The 24777-nt window shown below is 32.6% G+C and overlaps 2 protein-coding genes across 2 annotated transcripts; one reads left to right on the top strand and one right to left on the bottom strand.

Annotated features, from left to right (window-relative positions):
• Positions 1–840: 840 nt before the first annotated feature.
• On the bottom strand, positions 841–3104 carry LOC124371108. The gene is made up of 2 exons (XM_046829421.1): positions 3090–3104; positions 841–1676 (listed from the first exon to the last, which is right to left on the bottom strand). The coding sequence occupies exons 1-2, from the start codon at positions 3102–3104 to the stop codon at positions 927–929; spliced, it is 765 nt and encodes a 254-aa protein (XP_046685377.1). The 3' UTR covers positions 841–926.
• Positions 3105–5030: 1926 nt separating this feature from the next.
• LOC124371107 (deoxyribodipyrimidine photo-lyase-like) lies at positions 5031–19521 on the top strand. Its single transcript, XM_046829420.1, is given in 12 exon segments — positions 5031–5050; positions 7527–7636; positions 7924–8050; positions 9155–9280; positions 10591–10682; positions 10684–10794; positions 13616–13777; positions 15182–15361; positions 15363–15378; positions 15980–16172; positions 17153–17394; positions 18703–19521. Coding segments are annotated over 11 exon segments (1518 nt in total). The 5' UTR covers positions 5031–5050; positions 7527–7531; the 3' UTR covers positions 18867–19521.
• Positions 19522–24777: the final 5256 nt, after the last annotated feature.

Below are 24777 nucleotides of genomic sequence, written 5' to 3'. Positions count from 1 at the left end.
ATAAATAATAAAGACTATTGTGGTTCCATGCCCATATGGTAGCAGAACCAGCTACATTTTGGTAGCTAAGAAAGAAAGAAAAAAACTTTTTGAATTCTTAAATTAACCAAGCATCTAACCTGGTACCTGGTTCTGTTTAAATCTAAATTTCACCGTGGTGAGTTTATTTATTTAATTCAAAAAGGAAAATGCACTAATACTAGGAGAATATACTAATCTACCTTAGCATAGATAACATTGTGCAATAATAATGTACAGTATTAATCTTGTATTTGCCATCTTTTGAGATATTTCTATCCTGGGCAGTAACTAAAAGCTAGTTGATGTGTTGTATGTTGTTTATTTAAATATGAACAGTAGGCCTATCTATATAAATTTATATTTATTTAAATGTATTTATTAAATTTTAATACAAACAATGTTTGTATAGTTTGGAAATTTTTGGGATGGAATTAAATAATAATTTTACTCTAGGAAACCAATTTATTTGGTTTATTTCTGCCTACAAATTTATATATATTACTAAAATAAAAATTATGGTGATAATGTTTTACTTATACATGAGGATAATAAAATAAGTAAGCAATAAAGTAATTAAGTTAAGGATAAATTTTTATACGGTATTTATTTACAAAACCGTGACCATGGAAAATGGACTTTTTTTTCATGGGTTGGGCATTTATAGCCTAGCATTATTATCACAGGTGCATATAAACTGGGGGGAAAGAATATTATTGTATTATATTGATGCCTTTCGGGCATTATTGCGTTAAGGAGCAGGGGCATCACGTGATCTGGGATTCAACTTTTGCAAGCTCGAGTTAATTTTTTTTTCTAAAAGAGCAAGCAGTGCGCAGCACTGCGCAGCGGGCAGGCATCGTTGACAGGATTAACGTACTAGTCACTTAAGTAACTTATCACTTACCTTAATGTTCAGGTGGGTACAGTTTTGCAGCCGCAACCCAGAAATGGTGGATCCGCTCATTGAGGTTTGGGTATTTCGCCTTAAAAAGGTATTCACCCAAATACCCCACAAAATGAGTTTTTTTCCTGCCGTAACGCGGAATTTTGTCTTTTACACTTCTCCACGTCCGCTCGATAGTATTTGTGTGGGCGTGAGTGCGTGGGTCCACAAACTCCTTTGAGTGGTTAACTGTCTCATGCACAAACCCCTCGTCCTCCAAGCAGTCGTACGCACGCCAACAATCACTAATAATGGTACTTCCCGGTTCAATTTTTTCTTTTATTACTTTTAAGAGAGTTTCCTTGTCCCTTTTCTCTACCGGCACTAAAAATGTTTCATGTGTGGTACGGTCTATACCACCAAACACCCACTGCCCTTCAATAAGTCTTCCTCTATTATATTTTCTTTTACCAAATTTTGCCTCGTCAATTTCCACAATGTGTCCAACTCCACCTAATGTAACATCATTATTGGCCACATGGTCAACAAATACCTCCCGACAAAACGAATACCAGTCTACAGCTGTTTTTGAACTAATATTAAAGTTCTTTTTCAGGTAATCTTGTCGCGGCGGCACTAGACACAATATTGACGCAACAATACAAAAAATGTCCGTCAATGGTAAATGTGCGCTTTCAAAGAAAGTTCCCTTTTTCGCACTGGCAGTAAACCGGCACTTAATTTTCTTTCGTTTCGGTGCAGGCGTGTAGTACTTTCCACACCGAAAAAAGAAGTCCCCAAATTCGTTAACAACGAGTTCGTTGCCACACTTCCTATTTCCACAACGCCTAGTCCGGTTGTAAACCCCGTGGTTTACATAAAATTGCAACACTCCATACTCGTCTTTACGAATAGCTTCCACGTAAGATAACGAACATCCAACACAAAGGTGTGCCATTATCACTACTGAACTAGTTTAAAATGGCGTCCCTTCTTCATTTGAGAGAGCCGCGGAGTAATACCAATCTGTCAAATAAGGAGGTTAAGAATAGACACGGAGGAACAAAATAGTTCAAAATGGCGTCCCTTCTGTCAAATATGGATAGAGGTACTGTCAACAACAGAGTTTTCTGAGAATTTCAAAAATTCGTAACTCCTTTAATTTTCGTTGCCGACGAATTTTTTTTTCACTATTGTTTTCAGGAAAAATTGTAGTTTTCAGGAAAAAAAAAATGAACATACCTTTCCATGGTCACGATTTTGTAAATTGATACCTTTTATACAAAGAAGGCAAATAATTTGTACAATATATTTTAAATGTTTGTTTATACACAGGAAAGTGTAAACATGAATAGGCTGACTAAATTTTTCTTTAATTTACAATTCGTTTGCTGAATATTATGCAACCAGTCTATCCTTGATGGATAAAAATAAGCAAACAATGCGGTATTTATTTTACAATACCGTGACCATGAAAAATGGACTTTTTTTCATGGGTTGGGCATTTATAGCCAAGTGTTATTATCACAGGTGCATATAAACTGGGGGGAAAGTATATCATTGTATTATATTGATGCCTTTCGGGCATTATTGCATTAAAGATGGAAAATAACCGACAAAATTTTGTCGAACAACACTTGGAGGGTTAAGGATCAGGGGCATCACGTGATCTGGGATTCGACTTTTGCAAGCTCGAGTTAATTTTTTTTTTCTAAAAGAGCAAGCAGTGCGCAGCACTGCGCAGCGGGCAGGCATAGTTGACAGGATTAACGTCATCATTTCAGTAAAATTGCCAGAGGTACTGTCAAAAACAGAGTTTTCAGAGGATTTCAAAAAATCGTAACTCCTTTGATTTTCGTTGCCGACGAATTTTTTCTTCACTATTGTTTTCAGGAAAAATTGTAGTTTTCAGGAAAAAAAAAAAAAATGAACATACCTTTCCATGGTCACGATTTTGTAAATTGATACCAACAATGCATGTTGCTAGCTGTTGCTTTGTAAAGGAGCTGATTAATACATTCAGTGGAGTATAATGTTACTAATGACACAACATAATATTATACGAGGCCCTAAAACACGATTACAGCATAAAATTATCAATTAGTACGCTAAACAAAAAAATATAAAATCCGTAAAATTACACGATCCACACTCAAAAGCGTTCAATAAATACAAGAGTTTTTACCAATTGTACACCCATAGCATCGACACTTAAATGAGCCGATGGACTGGCTGTCAATTGATATTAGCCTAGGTTCCAGTAATCTGTTACTTTGGTTACATGTTACTAGCCAAGCAAGCTGTATAATTGATTTCCCAATAATATATTACCAACCATACAGACTGTTATTTTGTTTAGCACTGGGTATTAGCGTTATGCTGTTTCTGACTGACATTGGACTAACTTTATTAAGTTGCAAGTAAACTGAGATAGATCTACATGCGTGAGTTATTCACACATTTATTTATAACACAAAGTAAATAAGTTTATGGATTACATAATTTGAACTGTATTATAGGATAAGATATTTGTATGTTAGGTTGCAAAAACAAAAACTTCAGAAAATCTAATAAAAAAATTCTTTATGAACACATTTATCATATTAAAATTTATGTTGCAGTAAACATGTTTTTGTAACAAATTATGTAATATATTTGCGGCATTACAAAATATACTACCACTTGTGTATCTACACTGAGCTTTCCCTACCATAATATTCTAACAATTAATTTATATATTGAGATTCAAACAATCAGTTTTATTTATATTATTGTACAAAATATTTACTATATCACAAAATAAATCACTTACATGTAACATGAGCTTTTCTTGGCTTAGTGTCTTAACCCTCCATCGGGCGCTTAAAATTAGAAACACCATCAGGCGCTCACGGAGGTTTCCTCCAGGTTAGTGAATAATGGATATTATAGTCGTTTAAACTGTTTTTATTTGTTTAAATATTCATACTGATTTAATTACAATGTAATATATTCATTTTTAGAATTTAAATAAAAAATTACTACTCTCTTATGTAATGAATTTTCCACATAAGAATTTTGAAAATAAAAAAAAATGTTATTGTACAGTAACAACATGATTTATTTTAAGGAATAATGCAATTAATTGTAAAAAATGTTTAACCTTCTGTAATAATATATGGAAATTAACTTAGTTTTTAACTTCTTACAAAAACAACTTACTTCAATTCTTGAGATATTATACAATTGTAATGTCAATTATTATTCTAAAATCAAAATTTATTCTTTACTAAAAATTTTTTAACACTACACAAAGTTTCAAAACATTTTCCTTCTGGTTCTTATAACGACAATGTTCACTCCATAAACAGTACTGAAATGTTCCCTAGCACACGGGTACTGTACTGACAAGTCTCTCGTCTTCATTCTCCATTTCACAAAATTCAAATAAAATATACTGTAAAACTTAAAAAGAAACCATCACAGGTCAGACATTTAGGCACACACGGATTATTACTCCATAAAAACTAAACACTATAAGGCGCTCACGGAGATTTCGTTCAAGGACTACAAACACGACATCGGGCGCTCACGGAGGAATCGTCCAGTCTCGCTCGGAAGTAGACCTCATACTGACAGATTTTGACAAAGATAAGCGGGAGGCTATTGTTTCGCTTCTCCGAAAGATGCTCGTGAAGTACACTGCAGGACACGACTGCCAACATCAGAAAAGTAGTACTATTTTTAATAATAAAAAATACACGGAGGAAAACTCTGTATAGCGCCTGATGGAGTGTTAACATACACCGATTCACACATTTGTTTAGAAGAAAAAGTGGTATCAATTTACAATATCGTGACCATGGAAAGGTATGTTCATTTTTTTTTTCCTGAAAACTACAATTTTTTCCTGAAAACAATAGTGAAAAAAAAAATTTGTCGGCAACGAAAATCAAAGGAGTTACGATTTTTTGAAATTCTCTGAAAACTCTGTTTTTGACAGTACCTCTGGCAACACTATCCATATTTGACAGTTTGGTATTACTCTGCAGCTCTCTCAGATAAAGAAGGGACACCATTTTGAACTATTTTGTTCCTCCGTGTCTATTCTTAACCTCCTAGTTCAGTAGTGGTAATGGCACACCTTTGTGTTGGATGTTCATTAAGGTAAGTGATAAGTTACTGAAATGATGCAGACTAGTACGTTAATCCTGTCAACGATGCTTGCCTGCTGCGCAGTGCTGCGCACTGCTTGCTCTTTTAGAAAAAAAATTAACTCGAGCTTGCAAAAGTTGAATCTCAGATCACGTGATGCCCCTGATGCCCCTGCTCCTTAACGCAATAATGCCCGAAAGGCATCAATATAATACAATAATATTCTTTCCCCCCAGTTTATATGCACCTGTGATAATAATACTAGGCTATAAATGCCCAACCCATGAAAAAAAAGTCCATTTTCCATGGTCACGGTATTGTAAATAAATACCGAAAAAGTAAATAAATTTGTATTGAAATATTTAAAATGAACTACAAAAAACTGTATTACATATATTCAATGGTAAGGCGATAAAAATACTTCAGAAAATTTAATACAATGATAATTATTTTTATACCTGCTAATCTGTTGCGCCACTATGTTATTAGTTTCCCAGTTACCTAATACCAGGATAGCGAAGTGGTCCGATCCTAGCCACTTATTGTTTACGTTTTCTATTGCAATTAAAATATTACAAAATATATGTATTCGTTTTTAATTGGTCATACTGTTTCATCAGAATGAAAGTAGGCTATTCATTATGTAATCATGTGTTACCGATATTTTGATGATATTTTTTTTAAGTAGGTTAAACATACAAAAATATATTTAGAAGGTTATGATTATATTAGTTTTGCCCTTTATTAAATTAGTGGTGTTATGTTAGTTGTAGCCACATTGCCTAAAACAATCTAAAAACCAATTCTAACAATTTCTTAAAATAGTATAATTTTGTTTTTAGAAAGAATTTTTAGGTGTTCGTTAAGCATATATTTGGTTATATCTCAATTAATCTATCAATCTAGGGGATCGGGGTTTATGTGGAAGCATAACAAACTAAAGGGCAACACAGGTGTAAATAAAGGGGATAGTAGGGTTATCAATATTAATGAGAGAATTCAAGTGGGAAGAGTAGGTCTACCAACTGCATTTCAAAGTAATTTTTAAAGAGTTTTATGATCCTTTGTCTGTTTTTCATCATTTTGGCTACAGTTTCTACCACCATGGTGAAGTTTACAATTTTTCCCCTGTTATTTCAGTCCTTTTGACGTTGTGCAACTACTTCAGACATCTCGGTGCTGCTTTTCCTAAATGGTTAGATTCCTGAATGTTTAAAGAAATAGCCATTCTTTCTCTTTTCTGGTTTGAGTAAGTGATGTTATTCTGCATATTCAATGTAAAAAATAGTGTTACATAGAGTGCACTTTAGTATACTTATTATTGTAACAGAATGGACAGAAAAGGCATTGTGTTGTTTTCTTTTACTTCGTAATATGAATTAAAATTCTATGTGTACTTTTAGGGTAGTGGGGAGTTGTCGGTAATTGCAATGGTACTTAGGAATAATATTTTTAGATGAACTTATAATATTTTTAGCTCTCAAAATTTAGATATCAGTCTTTGGGAATTTTATATTCTACTAGCTGTTTCCCGCGGCTTCGCACGCGTCTCTTAAGCTTTGCCCGTATATTTCTTTGCCTTCAAATAGTGTTTGGATATTTTAATATACGTAACTACTGTGTTGTAATTGCAGTTTTATAATGTGCAGGCGCTTTGATAACTTTTATATCTTGCAGTACAGCCTGGTGGTTAGTTACATCAATGGGCATTGCGTATAAACCTTCTACATAGAAAAATACAAATTTTCATAGTGATCGGTCCAATAGTTTCTGAGTCTATAAAGGACAAACACACAAACATTCATTTTTATATATTATGATTGCAGAAACAGTTTAAACAAAATTTGTCGTTTCTCTTAAGCTTACTCTATGCTTTAAAACTATAAGTGTAAAGAAATTTATATATAAATATATTTTTTGTCGCATTATATATGTTTACAAAGAACAGCTGATTAAAAATTTGAAAAGACTCTTTCACTTAATAACATATGTTTGCTGCAATGCATTTCTTACGGGTATTTCTGTAACCAGTGGGGCGGAATCCTGAATCGGGAAAGGGATAAAAAGTATCCTATAACCTTCTACAGATCAAGACGAACAAATTAAAAAAACAATTAGGCGAATCCGTCCAGCCGTTTGTGAGTGATGCTGTTACACACGAACAGTTTCATTTTTATATATATAGATAGATTGATCTAAAGGTATATTTTTTGTTCGTCACTGTCAGTACGAACTATGACATTGGCAGGTGCAGCCCCATGCAGTTTTGTGACAATATACAAATATTGTATCAATTTATCCATTGTAATATATTTTGTTTTAAGATAACAGTTTTATGAGTACATAAAGTTATAATCAATGGAATTTTCAGCATGGAAGTTTATTTGTAAAAATAGACCAAATATAATAGATGCCTTAATTTGATCAAATGTAGTATCATCTAACTAAATTTGTAGTGAATACTAAACAAGTTGAATATATTTTTCAGTTGTAATGGGGAGTGAAGAGCCATCTCCTAAGAAGCTTAAGTTATCTGGTGATGTCAGCAAAACTGAGAAGAGCGATTATGTGCGGATATTGGCAGACGAAAGAAAAAAAGTAAGATATTGGTCTACTATAAAGATTGTATTGACGATTTAACCATAATTTCACATTATTGGCAAAATGAACTACTAGATTATATTTAATTTCAATTCAACCATCTCTCTCTGAATTTCTTGAGAAAAATCTAGTACTAGACATTCTGTCATATTTTATTGAACTAGTGTATTTATATGTTGTGGATGTAAATGGGATGAATAAAACTAAGTCTGGTACTTATAGGTTTAAATTACCAATATATTTAAAAACAACTGAATTTAAATTCTGTATCCAATATATTACAGGCAGCTGACTCAGTTTTAGAATTCAAGTTCAACAAGAAACGTGTGAAAATCCTGTCTTCCGCTCAAGATGTGCCTGACTGGGCTGAGGGAGTAGTGTATTGGATGTTTCGAGATGAGAGAGTGCAAGGTAATTTTGTATTACTATAGTGTGTAATTAAATTTTCCTTCATATTTTTATTTTTTGTATTATGTATATATTGACATTTAAGGCATTGTGTTTGTTGATAACAGCAGCCTAAGAGGTTTCTAGAAAGTAACCATATCGAGGATGGAATAATGTTTATCTATCATTATCTATATCTTCTTCAAAATTCATTCTTCGATGCCTACTTCTCTTGTGCAAACCATTCAGTGCACTACTGAAAGTTATTTTCAGTAAGGGCGTTGTTCAGTAACTTTCATTGCTTTCACTGCTTACACAGACAAATTTGTACTCGTGTGATGTGAAATTTATTGATTTAAATACATTGTAAAAATGTCATACTCTGTTAAATTAATTAATAGAATCAGAGTCTGAAGTTCTATTTTTTTATTATTATTGCTTGGGTAAGAGCACTTTGATGCAGTAATGCAAGCCAGGATATTGTCCAGGTAAAAGAAGGATCCATGATAATTGTTCACAAATCGATATGTTTTTCCACACATATGTACTTATGTAAGATTATCGGAACACAAATAAAATATTTTTAATATACTGTTTGTTAACTTAGACAACAGCAACTTAGACTGCTCTAATAGTCTTATAAAATGAGTTTGTTTTTTTTTTTGGGAACTTTTTATGGTTAAATTTATTATATTGATTAATATTTAAAATAACTGTTGTTACAAGTCAACGAAAATTAATGTTTGTTTTACTCATACACTTTGATTTTCATGAAAGGTTTGACATTAGAAGAATGAATGCTCTAAAATAGATCAGAAGTACAAAACAGTGAACAAAGTCTTATTTTTTTACTTGATTTGTTTTCTTAATAATTAATCTCTATAAAACAAAATATTACATTGGCTCTCTTTTACTTATATATTTGTAACAAGTAAATTCCTTATCATCTGTAATTTATTTACTGTATTCACGGTTTATATTCAAATTTTTGTTCATTTCGATCACTTCCAGTCCCAATTCATCTGAATAACGATTGTACTGTATTGTTATTTATTTGAATTATGCAAATATTTCCTATAGGAAAAATGTTTTTCAGAAACTGTCTAAAATATACTGTTTTGTTTTCAGATAATTGGGCTTTCCTATTTGCTCAAAAGTTGGCGCTCAAGAATGAAATACCTCTTCATATATGTTTCTGTGTGAAGCCAAAGTTTTTAGATGCCACAATAAGGCATTACAAGTTCTTATTTAAAGGTAAAATTGTCTAATAAAATATTTCTTCTAAACAAATCCTTCTAAAAAAATATAGTCACCTTTATTGGGGGTAGAATACTTAATTTATTCATAGCTCACATATATAAGTAGATGACTAAATATAATTAAAAGACACTTTAAATATAGTATCTTTAATTTTAATAATGTATTAATAGCTTTGTATCTCTCATATATTTAATTTGTTACAAAAAAAAGAAAGTACGTTTCACTCTTTTATATGATAATTGTTTTATTTACTAATATAATTTACAGTTTGGAGAATTGAAAGAAGTTGATATTTACAAATGCATTAACTAAAATGACGAGTGTCCCACGAAGATGTTTACATTTTTGAACAGCATCATAGCAAATTTGTTTATATATTTTTATATAAGTTGGAAACATATTAAAAAGTGTACCTTCTTCTTCTAAGGGGCGGTCTATTTCCATGCACTTAGCCTAAAGGGTTGCAGCGCACCCCGAAAGTAAACCATGAGGCAGTTCTACAAACCGCTGAGAACAAACCATCAGGTCCTCCTGTGGAAATTCAACACTTTTGTCCAGAATACCAAAGATGGTGTAGTGATCCCTAATTTCACTTTCTCTTTCTTTGCATGGTAGTTGGCAGCCACCATTTTGTTTCTGTTGCAGATATCAATATATCAAAATTTTAAGGTACACTTTTTCAAGTTTGCTGCGTTTATGTATACATTCATACAAGTTGGCTGAGGTATACTCATCTGCTGGTTGTTAAAAATGTAAACCCCTTTTTATAGGATACAGGATGCTGTATGGGGAATTTCTAGGTTGAGGCAGTGCAATACATTTTTGGTTAGTAAAATATTTTTGTATTTAAAATTTACAGATCTTTAGCTTTCCTTATGACAGGGAGAGTAGAAACTTCTTTGTAATAACTCCAGGGCAATTACAGGCATTTAAAATTGGAAATTTAGGAAATTTAGTAATTAGGGCCAAATAAAAACAACTGCAGATAAAAATGTGAAATTTTTACCATATGTACACAAGTTATGGTTTCAGAGAGTGATGTGTTATTTATTTTCTAACAAATTCTAAATTCCTCAAGGAATGAATTATTACAAAAACACAAAAAATATTTTTTTGAGTTACAAGTAATTAAAAAATATAATTTATTTGAGTCATAAATGATTAAAAAAGCTTCCAACTTATTTATTTATCTGTGTTGTTTATGTACTTGGAGGGAAAGGGTGAGACCTGACCCTATTTAATTTGGTAATTAAATTATTTGTTTTCCTCAAATGTTTGATGCGAGTTAAATGCCCATGTTCCAGGTTTGGAAGAGGTAGCATCTGAGTGTAAATCACTCAATATTGAGTTCCACTTATTGATCGGGAATGGTGAAGAGGTGCTACCAGGTTTTGTTTGAGAAGAACAAAATTGGAGCTGTAGTTGTGGATTTTATGCCTCTCAGAGATTGTCTCAGCTGGGCCCAAACATTGAAGAAAAGCTTACCTAAGGAAGTTCCTCTCATTCAGGCAAGTGATGCTTAGTACAATATTGAATTTCTGTACAATGTACAATCTGTTTGAAGAAGTCAATTTAAATAGTTAATTGAATATGGGGGAGGTTATCTTTAAAAATAAAAGTTTTAACTACACTTTCTCAAGTAATACACTTGGTTATTAACCTTTAAAGTAGAAAAGGGCTCATTTTGAGCTCTTTGAGAAGATGTTTTCTCGATTGTAAAGTGCCTAAAAGCTACTAAGAATTTTCATATTTTCAAAATATCTACTATCTTTAAATTTTAACTTAATGTGATTGTGAACCCTTTTTCGTACCCACTAAATTCGTACACTAAGGCTTACAAGTTTGACTACGTCTATTGCAACTACTGTTGATTAATGACAATAAACATATTTCATTTCATAAAACTTTTCGTGTACCCTAAGGGTAAGGAAGAGGGAGAGATTACGAACCATTGAAATAAGGTATTAGGACTATAAGAACAGTTTTCTATCAGTCTTGAAATGGATACTTACAAAAAATTGTTAAAATTTATCAAAATAAAAATCTTGTTTTGTTCGATAGTAAAAAAAATGTACTCCAGTTTTTATTTTACTCTTACTGTAGATTCCAGTTTTGAGAAATAAAAATAGTTGAGTCATCCACAAATTTATTTTAAGTGTTAATTGATATTGTGTATTGATGTTTAAAGAAAGTAGAATAACATCAATTACTTATACTCACCTCACCTATGTTGAGTGTCCAATCTATCACTTCCAACGTAAAACTTGTATGTATGGAGATTCTTTTGCATTTAGTACTATACTGAGTGATAAGCATTTGAGAAAACTACTACATTTTTAGTTGTATCTACAATCCTACATTCTACAAATATAATCTACAAAAAATAATTTACAATTTTATATTTTTTGTACTGTTGTGTACGAAGTGAAATTCTGCCGCAAAAAAATAATTAGGCCTGTTTTAATTCTTACAGAAAAATATATTGAACCTTTCTTTACATGAACATAGAAACAAAAATAATTGTAATGTGGCAACCTTCATTATTTTTACATTTACACTTACGACAGGACATTACATGAAATTAGAATTGGAATCAAAAATTGATACTGTGATTGCTGGATCAGAATTAATGTTGGAACTCAGACTACAAATAATTTGATGATTAACAATTAATATTGCAGCAAAACTTTTCAGTCCTCGGGTTTATTCATTGTATTTTGAGATCTTTCAACTACTATGTTCTCTGAGAACCCTTTAATTCACTCAGGTAAGTTGTGACGTTGGTCACCACACCAAGCTTACTTAAAGGATTAAGTGAGAAGTTTCCAGCTGTTTTCTTTGCTTTGGGGGGGGTCCTGGATTACCCCACCATACGTTGTTAGGTTATACTTATTTCCCTCTCGTGGAACTGTTATCTCTCCTGCATTTATTTACCTTTACTTAGAAATAAGGTGTGTGATGGAAGACATGTTCCTACAACAGCTAGTCCTTCAGGACTCAATTGTTCTGAATCTCCTTTGAGAAAGCAACGACTGGCATAAGATCGAGAGACTCTTCTAGACGGTTGTTATCACAAATTTATGACAGCAAAAGCTGTACGATATGGGTTCAGAAACAACACAATTCCTGAGGACTTGTACACCTTTTGTTTAACTAGTGACTCCTTTACACGTTGATCGTTTACAACAAAAAAAACTATTGTCTGTTTTATCTACAAAAGTATAAAAGCTGTCAATATTACGCATATAGTCTGATGTAATTTTGTGTTTTGTATTTTTTTCCTTTTTTCATTCTCTGATGTTTTGATATTGTTATAGTTTATTTATGATCATAAATAATAAAATGCTTTGTGTTATGATAAATAAATATTTGTCATAACAAATTTATAAATTATGTTTATAATTTATAAATTTATCATAAATAATTTATTTTTGCAGTTTAGCATGAATTCAACATCTTGAGTAATAATTATCATTATATAACTTTTTTTGCTTTTGCCAACTATTATTACTTTTCATAACAGATTTGTTGTATATTGTTACATGTATTGGAAGAGTTAGGATAATAATAATTAATATACTAATGTTCTGTGAGTCCGGATCTACTAATTCTGACATCTTCCATGAAAAATAAATCACAAGCTCATTCAGGTTCCAAACTAAAAAATTAATTTAAATAATTTAATTTATTTTTTTTTACTGAGATGAGAACAATGAATATTTAAACAATATTATACACTAGAATAAGAGATTTTAATGGCTAGGACAGATTAGGCTCATTTTTTAACTCATGAAATGACAGTTGTTCTCAACTAAAACAACTATGGTCATAGATAGTGTCCATGAGTCATGCTCATATACATGCTCTAGTGCACTCATCTCTTATTACAGTTCTTTCATTTCAGAAACACCATTGTTTGTCTTTTTAAACAAGAAAAGGACACTGTTACATAACATTGGACCTGGTATGAACATTTGGGGTTTTACATAAACAAAATTGTTCCAAAGAGTATAACAAATCTTCACTTTTCTTCCTCTTATCTTCAAGAATGGATTTATTACCAACTGCAGACAAAATTAGAATTTCAAATTGACCTTGTATAGTGTGTAGTGAACTTAACCCGATTCTCTGAGTTCTTTTTATTGTAAACTACAAACCTTTAATTTAAAACGGACAATAATTTGTATTGATTTACTTACTCGTCACTACATAACGTAACCATAATTATAGATTAAAAAGAAAAGTATATATTGTGTGTTACATTGTGCCATATTCGTTGTTTCAGAATGTCATTGAGCTAACCACTGTGTGCACTCTGTTGCAACTTAGGTGGATGCACACAATATCGTGCCTTGCTGGACGGCGTCTGACAAACTAGAGTATGGGGCCCGAACTATCAGAGGGAAGATTACCCGCCAGCTGCCGGAGTTCCTCACCCAGTTTCCGCCCGTTGTGAAACATCCGTTCTCTGGAAAGCTCAAGGCTGATAAGGTGATGAGCTTTTAAAGTAATAAGACATTTTATTTATCCTTCAGCATGCAGATAACATACATTGCAATAGATATTGTTGTTTTGTTTAAACAATCATTCTCAAGTTTTTTATCCTTAGATATATTCGAGTATTAAAAAGTAGATATAATACAAGTACTAACCATTCAGATTAAATGTTGTGCAACTTCTTACTACTTCGTAGGCTACAATTTCATATCACATCTTTGATAGTTTTATGATATTCGTCCAATTTATAGAATGGATTTCTAGATAGCCAGTCATGTAACACTACTGAAAATTTGTTTGTCTTATAAGATGGCTCTTGAATTGGCTGTTTTGAGATGTAGAAGATAAGAGGTAAGGGTTGATGATGAAAGATTATTACATTGGCTATCCACTACAATAAAGTTAATTCATAGTAAAGTTAGTGACTTGACTTCAATAAATAATACTTTTATCAAACGGTACATATAACGGTTTGGTAGTTAAGATAATGGGACAACTGGATTCATGGCAAATCAAATGTTTATTTAAGGTGATGTAATTGAATTTGGTACAAATTAAAAAAAAATGTATATCTTTTACTATCATTTCATATCCCTACTGTATTTAAACTATTTAAATTTGATAGAAAAACCTTGTAATCAATGGTCCAATTTTAAGTCCCAATTATCATATTTTACGTAGTTATCTGATGCTATCCTTGGTCCATTTCTATTTTACTTTTAACATTTATAATAAACATAACTTCAATGAATTTAAAGAGTAGGATTCAAATATGTGCTCAGAATGTTGTTAACATGTTACGACGATATGTATCCCATTGGGTACTTGTGATATTACACAACAACCATTGTGTATACGTGTTAAACACACTCCTAATATTTCCTTTGAATTTGAGATAAACTACATTTTGAAAGGTTTATATTATGGGCAATTTTTTGCTTAACTTACTGGCTTAGGAGCTACAGCCCATTAAAGTTTTTGTGGAAATGACAAGTTAGGACAAGTTCAAAAACTGTTGTGTGAGTAATTTCAGATATAACAAAAAAAATAATGATTTTATTGTTAAGTGTGGACTATTAATATTGTGTCCAGGTTCAGCAATAAACTTCAGTATAAATAATAAATTACGCTCAGGTTTCATTACTGATCCTGGACATGACAATGATAGTGTTCACTTTAACAATAACATCATTAGATTTTTTATTAAGTTTTAATCACTCACACAATTATTGTTCTTGAACCTGTTAAAAAAATTTTATTTTAAAATCTTTTGTAGGATGTAGATCCTAAACAAGTAAGTTTAAATTTTAATGTTCATGAGTTATTGTTGATATTTAAAATGTAGGATAGGGCTTCTCAGTACCAACTGATTTCACACGACACTGGGATTGTTGTTAGATTGACTGGGAGGCAGCAGAAAAGAGTCTCCAAGTGGACCTCAGTGTAGCACCAGTGACAGGTTTTGTGCCTGGCTACAAGTCTGGCATCTCTGTCCTGCAGGAGTTCTGCAACAAACGCATCAAAATGTTCGGCTCCAAGCGCAACGATCCGACTGTCAACGCCCTCAGCAATCTGTCTCCCCTATTTTCACTTTGGTTGGTTGAGTAACAAACATCTGTCAATCAGTTAGTAGAACCTTCATCATAAGACAAAATTTAACTAAGAAACCTTGTATTTAAACATAAACTATGAAATTATTACCAAATCAATAACGTAGAACTAAGAATTTTGAAATACTAATAAAGCATTACAAAAAACAACTAGAAAGAATAAAACTGCCAAATACATTAAAATAAATATCTTAAAAACTATAACGACAAGATCATTGTTATTAATGCATGAAAGATATTAACTGGCATTTAAAACTTCTATCAATCTTGGCTGTATAATAAACAAACCTAATAAAATTCACAAAAATAATTTAAAACTACTTGCCAAAATTAAAACACAATAGTTTTAAAGTTATCTGTTATTAGTTGTATGGTTGCTCATTAAAAATTGGATTTAGTAAAAACAAATTAATCATCACTACGCATACACAAAAGAAAAGCATAGTTAGAAAAGTTGTTCAGAGGAGTACCTTTTTCACAAAATTTACTTTATTTTGTTTCCAAATTCTTAACATTACATAAATATAGGTCATTAAATAAAAACGTACACACTATTTTTTAATAAATGTGTATTTACATGTTGCAGGCCAAATTTCAGTTCAAAGAGCAATACTGTGTGTGAAAAAGTTAGGTTCCAGCCACAAGGAGAGTGTTGATGCATTTGTAGAAGAAGCAGTCATCCGGCGAGAACTGTCTGACAATTTTTGTTACTACAACAAAAAATATGACAGCATCGAAGGAGCTTATGACTGGGCCAAGAAAACACTGAACGATCACAAGTAAGATCAGAATTTTGTTAATGTAATTCTTGCAATTCTTAAATTATAATTTTGCATTTAAAAAAATATGATGGTATCAAAGGAGCTTATGACTGGGCCAAAAAAATACTGAACGATCATAAGTAACATCAAAAAGTAGCCCACCAAATTAGTGTATCCTTATTAGAAATGAGACAGATTATTAATCTTTGCTAGCCTAAGCAGCTTTTAAGAGCTCTAGAATACCGAAAGTGACAACTTAGGTTAGGTTTAAAAAGTGGCCCTTCCAACTAGCGTATCCTTATTGGAAATGAGACTGAGAATATTAATCTTTGTTAGCCTAGGTAGCTTTGAGGAGCTTTAGAATACCATAAGTGACAATGATAGGTTAGGTTTGGTTAAAAAGTGGCCCTTCCAATTAGCATATCCTTATTGAAAACGAGACTGAGAATATTAATCTTTGTTAGCCTAGGTACCTAAAACGAGTTCTACAATACAATAAGTGACGATAGGCTACGTTGGGTTAAAAAGTGGCCCTTCCAATTAGCATATCCTTATTGGAAATGAGACTGAGAATATTAATCTTTGTTAGCCTAGGCACCTAAAACGAGTTCTACAATACCATAAGTGAAAATGATAGGTTAGGTTGGATTAAAAGGTGGCCCACCAAATTAGCATATCCTTTTTGGAAATAAGACTGAGATTTATTACTGTTAGCTAACCTAGGCAGCTTTGATGAGCTCTAGAATAATACCATAAGTGAAAATGATAGTTTAGGTTGGGTTAAGAAATGGCCCACCAAGCGTATCCTTATGGGAAATGAGACTGAGAGTATTAATCTTTGCTAGTTTAGCAGTTTTAAATGTACCAATTTGGCATTTATTATCCATAACGCCTCAGTGTCATAGATAGTAGAGGAATGACATTTTCAGTGAATATTACACGCATGCAATTTTGTATCTTACTAATATGTTGACTGTGACCATATTGTAATGTTACAGGAAAGACAAAAGAACCTATGTCTATACAAGGTCAGAATTGGAGGAAAGCAAAACACACGACGATCTGTGGAACTCGGCTCAGATACAGCTGGTCCGGGAAGGTAAAATGCATGGATTCTTGCGAATGTACTGGGCCAAGAAGATACTGGAGTGGACAGCTTCGCCTGAAGAGGCTTTAGCTTCAGCTATTTACCTCAATGACAGATATAGCATGGACGGCAGAGATCCTAGCGGTTATGTTGGTAAGTATAACTTGTGAATCAAATTCATTTAATATTTTAAGTCATATATTTCAATTTTTTAATATATAAAATTTTTTAAAAGTAAACAATTTTTGTGAAATTTTTCCATCATCAGTTACAATAGGTTATTTATTGTGAATTATATTACAGTAATACAAATGTTATTACTAAATTAGAATTTATTAAATCAAACTATGTTGAAAAACTATTCGGAAAAAAACCATCTGAATTAACAACAAAGCTTGAAGAAATATACAATTGAATCTTTAGCAGAAAACATGTTTGCAAACAATTGCATATTGATTGTAATTAACCCTCTCCCGCTCCCATTGTTTCCAGGCGCTCATGGTGCTTCTAACCTCAATTAATTCGCTCTGCCGGTCGGGCTCGGTCAAAATACGCGGCGTCTCAACTTACATACGTTCTGTCATTGTAATTAACTATAATTATATATATTAATTATTTTACTATATATTGGTTCATTGAAGTTGATTGTACGAGACCAGGGAGGGGGCACACGGACAGCTGGGCGCCGGGTTGTTTGTTGCGCAGTTACTTGGTGAAGGTCATTGTCTGGCTCGCCGTCACTGCCCCTGCCACTGTGATCACTCCGAACTACATCCTCAATGCCACCAACCACTTCACAAAGCTCTGGTACATCACTACACTCACTTGAAATCGTCGCAATCACTACTAATAACGAGATCGATTTCACTGTCACGAAGTGTACGACTACAACCCGCCATTGTTTCCGCACAACTAATATAAATAGCAAAATAATGGAATAAATCTACTGTAAAAGTAAAGTAAATGGTCTCCTGATAGCAAACAACCCTTAGTAGTACAAACTATTGCTACTCGAGAGCAGCACTTATCGGCTCTAGTAGATAAAGCAGTGCGTGCCGATCTGTGCCGTTTAGGCTGCAGTGGCTATGTTGTGGCCGTGCCGATTCATGCCTTGCGAGCGGGAGAGGGTTTAAACAAGTCCACATTGTTACAGACAAATTCTTATGCTTAAACAATTTTGTAAGGTATAAAGATGGTGCAGTTTCTCAATATTTGAAAGTACACTTAACATAGCTAGGAAGGGTTGATTCAACTTGAATGTCTCAACTAATAATGTATCTTCAATTTGAAATTTCGAGATGACAGCTACATGTAAAATCTCTCTTTCTTCAGATTAAGCAGGAAGGGATATTTATTTTTGCATGCAATTTACAAAATGGTTTGATCTATTTTGTATATAATATTGTTTTTATGTCTTCTGTTTTTTTATCGAGTGTTATATAATATTGTCTTTATGTGTAGGCTGTATGTGGTCAATCTGTGGTATACATGACCAAGGCTGGAGGGAGAGAGAAATTTTCGGGAAAATCCGCTACATGAATTATGAGGGCTGTAAGAGGAAGTTCAACGTGTCTGCTTTTGTGGCAAGATATGGAGGGAAAGTCCACAAGTATATTAAAAAGTGAGAAGACAATCAAAGTTAACACTCTATTGAACATTGTCTCCGCTGTTATAATGAAATGTGTGCAATTCCTCAGATGTATTTGAAAAGTATTAATCAAAGCAAACCAAAGACATTTCTGTATCGCTCAAAGCTTGATATTTTAAATGTGTTCATTTTTGTTATTAAGTTCTAGAATGTCTCTAAAATGTTATTGTTAAATCTATAATAACAATGTACCCTAACAAAACTTGATTGCCTTCAAGTAAAGTACAAAGGTTGCTGTTCTTAGGGTTGGAATCTCTTAGATGTAAATGTAATAACGTTTAATTCTGTGAAAATATTTAATAAATCTACTCTTAATAACCTCTCATCTAGATACGCCATAAAGATTTCCATTCTGTCATTAAGAAATGTTTCATTTAAATATGCAATAAAATTTTGTCTCCTAAACTGAAAGAAATGGCCTTCAAGAAAAGTACAAAAGCTTCCTGGAAATAAAATGTGGAAACATTTACACTAGCTGATACTTATTTATAAGAAATCAATTGTGTGTCTTAATACTTAAGAGTAATTAAAAGCACATCATTAGTATTAGCGTAAGCCATAAACAATTTATATTTAGTTTTAATATTTGATACCTTTATATTTTTTATTTTGTAGTAAAACACATTATTTTAAACTAACGACTACTTTTTCTTTCTGTTTCCCCTATCTTGTAACAAGCTTTCATTACCAATATTAAATTACAACTTCGTTGTTTGACAATTCATTGGAAGAAATTTAACCCTTTCTGGACAAAACACGGATGCTGTCCAGTGTGCTGTAGTTCCGCTAGCGGATGAATCACAGACACTGCATGAGTGGCGTACTACGTTTTATTTCACTGACATATGGGCATAGTTTGGTGGGTTCTACTGACTCTGCATTGTGTTGCTTCTTCTCTGTTTGAACTATTTGAAACAATATTGCAGCCGTTTTTTTTGCAGTACATTTACTGGTTTGTTGACGAGCAACAAAAATTCTGCCGATGTAAACAAACTAGTTGAGCCACTGTGAATAGGGGGTTCTTTGTACTTTTATTGTTGTTTTCGCCGTAATACAAATTTGTTTAAGTTTTTAATTTTTTTGTTATCTCCGTTTATCATAAAACTCTATGAAGAAAGTTTCTTTGTATAGATTATTTTTTATATTTATATAGTATGGGAGGCCATAAAAACAAATATAACCTTGTAATATAGAACCTAAAATTATGTGAATTTGTAAATGAGCATTAAACGCAAAGAAATTTCACTTTAGTGTAGTTCATGTCATTATATTTTGTTAGTGTTGTGATTCTGTTTTTGTGGTGTAACTCGTTAGTAAAAGTATTTTAACCTTCAAAGGTTGAGCCTGCACATCAGCATTTTAAGATAGGCAAAAAGTCATGCAGAGCCATTGGACTATTGTATTCAGAATAAAACTGTGGTTTTAAACAGATTAAAAACTATGTAGCATACAGAACACTTGTTGTAATGAAATATTGAAAAGAAATTATACAAAAATCAAACAGACTAATTAGCAGTAATGTTGAAAATCAATATAAATATATCTACATTATTTTTAAAGTTACATTAAACTAATCCTAAAGAACTAAAAGATCTGTATAAAAAGTAATCCTTACAGATCCTTTTCATTAAATAAATTTTGTTACCCGTTAATATACAACACACATACTTAAACTATTGTAATTATTATTAGGCCTATTCTTACTCTGAAAGTCACAAGGACTCTCTTATCCCAAATGTTTGTTTTGCTATTTTCCAGGAGCAAAGTGAAAAAAAATGAAATGACATTGAGCCTGATTTATGGCCTGTTTTAGTCCTTTTTTCCAGTAAATCTCGAGATATTATGTAACCTCCTATAAACAATATTAATGTTCTTTTACTTACACACTGAAGAAAACCAAAAGATAGAAAATTAAACTGAGCTTTCACTATTTTTGAAATGACATTAATATAAAAGGAATACTTGTTTCCTGAGGGAAAGAGGTGATTGTCTCCACACTTAGTCCTGAAAGGACCTTTGTGCCTTCCTAATATATATTTGTATTCTCAGAATCTGAGACTTACAGAAGACAATCAGACTTCAGGACTCCTGTTCTTCCTGATGCTCATGGGGCTGAGGAGATATACCCCTAGGAATCTTTTCCAAATTTTAGATATAGCAGGACAGTTTAGTCAAATATGCTACACTGATTCCTCCTCTTCTCTGCAGAGTTTGCATTCATCAGTCTGGCTAAGGCCCACCTTCATGAGGTGTTTTCTAAGGGGGCCATGTTCTGTCAGCATCCCTATTATCATCCTTATATCCTTCTTACTCTGATCTAGGAGAGATGCCCGCCTTTTAGCATAAGGAGTGATAAGCATTTTTGATTGTCTTAATCCAGAGTCCCTACTCCAATTAAAGTTTCTTGTCCTCTTTTCCCAATCTTTTACAAGAGCTTTCCTGTAGGAGAAAGCTATCCTGCAACCCGGCTCTGGCCTCACAATAAAGGACTCCACTCCCTTTTTGGCGAGGGTATCTGCTTTTTCATTACTATGAATTCCCTCAAAGCCCAACTGAATTTTACTCTATTTTCCTTAATCAGTTCTACCAGAGCATTCTTGCATTTCCAGACTGATTTCGAATCAAACGAACAGGTATAAAGTGCCTTCAGTGCTCCCTGGCTGTCAGAAAAAGGAATACATTAAAACTGAAGCTTTCGTACAGGACAAAGTTTTCATTATAAAATAGCAGTTACCCACAGCCTTGCATGCAATTTCTTAACCTTTGTATATGTATGAACACTTCTAGTAAATTATACTTCCGACATCAATGTTGAGTTTGCTTTGCTACCACAAGAAAATAGTAAACAGGTGTGTATTTATGGCCATTGTAATTTACTCATGTATTAGTATTTTTTTGTGCCATAGTTTTTGTTGCCTTGTTTCCCTGAGCAAAATATGTATATACATACACAGATCTGAGAATTCTACTTCTGTTAGAAGACAACTCAGTTGGGTTTTATCACAGTCTTTAAAGTTAACGTGAAAGTGTCTTTAATATCTGCATTACAGCTCTGATCAAGCTGGTATACTTTAAATTACTTAAAATTTACAGTTAAAAGAATATTTTTAATAAAACTTAATTTTTCTCATCTAGGTATTTTTTTACTCTATGCTTTCAAGACTATAAATATATTATACAAATTGAAAATAGTGGTTAAATGAATTAAATATATGGTTGTGCTGTCATAACACAATGTTTACAAAGGACAGTTCATTACATTTTACAGGCTCAATTCTTATTTAATGTTTGTTTAGCAAAAATATTTGTTTATTTGTTAGGTAGTATTTCCCCAGCCATTTTTCCATGGACTTGCCAGAAAGCCCATGGCGATAAGGGACCGTAGTGCAGAATTGAGGGAAAATTCATCTAGTTTTCTTATTTTTGAAGATAATTTTTAGGTTTTTGTTTTAAATTGTTCAAAAATAAGTGTACTCTTAGATGTAATAGTTTAAAAAGTACTTTTACAGAATGATTTCTTTTTTTTGCGTATTTATACATAAATTTTTTTTTATTTTTTATAGTTTGGACATACATAAACGGTAGGAAAAAAAAATTGTAGCCCCTGAAAAATGAAGCAATTTTGTTGTACACATATTTCTTACTACACACACAAAATTTTAAGAACTTTCCTTGATAAATGCAGGAGATATATACAATTAATTGTATTGCTGCATAAGCACTTCTTCATATATTTCCACATACACGTCAGTAGAAGTATACAGATATGTTTACTTGTTTTTTGCACTTTTGAAATAATAACAATTGTAAAATAACACAAACTAATTGTAATGGTTTGTAAGACTAAAACTTGTTTTAATTTTTCAAAAAAGTAAAAGAAATAATATTTACAATATATACATTTTATGGTACTTTGGGAATGGGGTAAGATTCCGTTATATGCCACCAACGCTTAAACCTTTTTCAATGAACTTAGAACGTTATAAAACGATGTTAGTTGAGTAACAGAACTAACATTCCATTAATCAACAAGAATTTCCAGGTATTGTGATCGGTATTTTTGTCGCTGTTATCTTATCTTTCTCGAGAATCCCGATTACGGCAGGCCGCGCGGCGGGACTCTGCAATCACTTATCTACGAGACCGCTCGACTTTGACCTCTGTCTGAGGATGGGGAGGGGTTTGCGATAAGACAATTCCTGTTTTATATTGACGAAATATTGTTCTACGCTAATCTAGTAATCAGTAGAAGCAAAATGTCAAATAACGATTCATGTATGGGTGTGGTTGGTATAATGCCAAAGTACCAGTGTTTATCAAAGTGTTTTCACTCACTGGTAACTTTTCTCTACGACGTTTACTAATGTTTTTTTACTAATAATACAATAAATCACACGAAAAAACAACCGCTTTCAATCACGCAAACTAATTGAGGTTATAAGTCAGCATACAAACAACAATGCAACTGAAGTCGTCTGACAACTGACATCGACAAATAAACTACGCTCAATGACGACGAAATACGATGCCAATTGGAAGGTTTATTGTTTTTGCATGTAGTCCGTTTCTTCACCGACTACTATACCGAAACTGATGGCATTTGGACATATTATTAGCCAGCTACATTAAAATTCTCGAGACGTCCGGTATATCGGACGTTGGGCATTTTAGCTAGACCACCTCTGTCCGGTATATCGGACGCCGGGGCTAAAAGGGTTAAATAATTTTTTAAATTTTACTTTGTCGAAGGTTAAGTCTAAGAAAGGGCCATGCAGCCCTAACTTTGCGTGTATAAATTTAAAATGGTTTATTTTCATTTCATTTACAGTAATGAAATTTTAGAAACCAAGATGGGATTTTCCAAAACTCTTATAGACCAATGGGGCTAAGCATGGAGGGATTTTTTTAATAAGAATATGCCTATATGTCCATTTAAAATTTCCGTACAATCGGTCCTGTAGTTTTTACGTGATTGAGTAACACACACACCATTAGGGCTTTATATAATAGTATAGGCAATACCCACTTATATTAAATTGGAAGTAATTAGTTTCTAGTTTAATCTTTCAGGCATTTTGCCGTGTACTAGTACAATAAATATACTGTAATGAAATGTTACCAACTCTTACAAAATATTTCAGTATATATTGAAACAGTAAAAACAAAAATCAAAAGATTTCATCTTAATTTAAGAAACATGCCATTAAAACACATTTAAAGAAGTATCAAAGACAATATTGGCACACAAAGTTGTAAGTACACAATAACACTCACTTTTTAAAGTATTTTTACAAATATGTTATTTTTTATAAGGATAAATATTATTATTCATTTCAATTTAATCCATCACATGACTGTACAATATTTGTTTGCTCAATACATCATTAACCATCAAAAGATGTCGTGGAAAGCTCAAAAACTAAAAACACCCACATTGTGAGTATTTAAATACCCTACTGTATTTAAATGGTGACTGTGGTCTCTGTGTGAGTACGATTATTCCTTGCCCATCGGGAGGGAAACTAGCAGTTAGGGGGGGGCCCTGTTCTCTGGATTGCTCATCTGAATATGAAGGTTTGAAGAGATGTACGTTTATTGGTGGACAATATCGGTTTTGATATCTTCGGGGTGACGGAGGCCTGGTTTTATCTTGGCACACCCTCTGACACCTACATGATACCTGTTGCTCTATACCTGAGGGAAGGTATCTTATATGAAGAGCATTTTCTATCTGAAGATGTAGACTCCATTATAGAATAATGTTTTCCTGAGGTTAAAGGAGGTTAGGCTTGGTTTGTGCGTTGTATATTTGTGCCTCCCTATATTAGGTACACCCGCCTAGGTGCTCTGTTGCATGCTTTATTTGTTAACCTAACGATTTAAGTAAA

Source organism: Homalodisca vitripennis, unplaced genomic scaffold (assembly GCF_021130785.1).
Source record: "Homalodisca vitripennis isolate AUS2020 unplaced genomic scaffold, UT_GWSS_2.1 ScUCBcl_942;HRSCAF=3924, whole genome shotgun sequence".
In the NCBI taxonomy this organism is placed as follows: domain Eukaryota; kingdom Metazoa; phylum Arthropoda; class Insecta; order Hemiptera; family Cicadellidae; genus Homalodisca; species Homalodisca vitripennis.
Note: the sequence above shows the minus strand (reverse complement) of the source record. Positions and strands in the feature narration are given on the sequence as shown.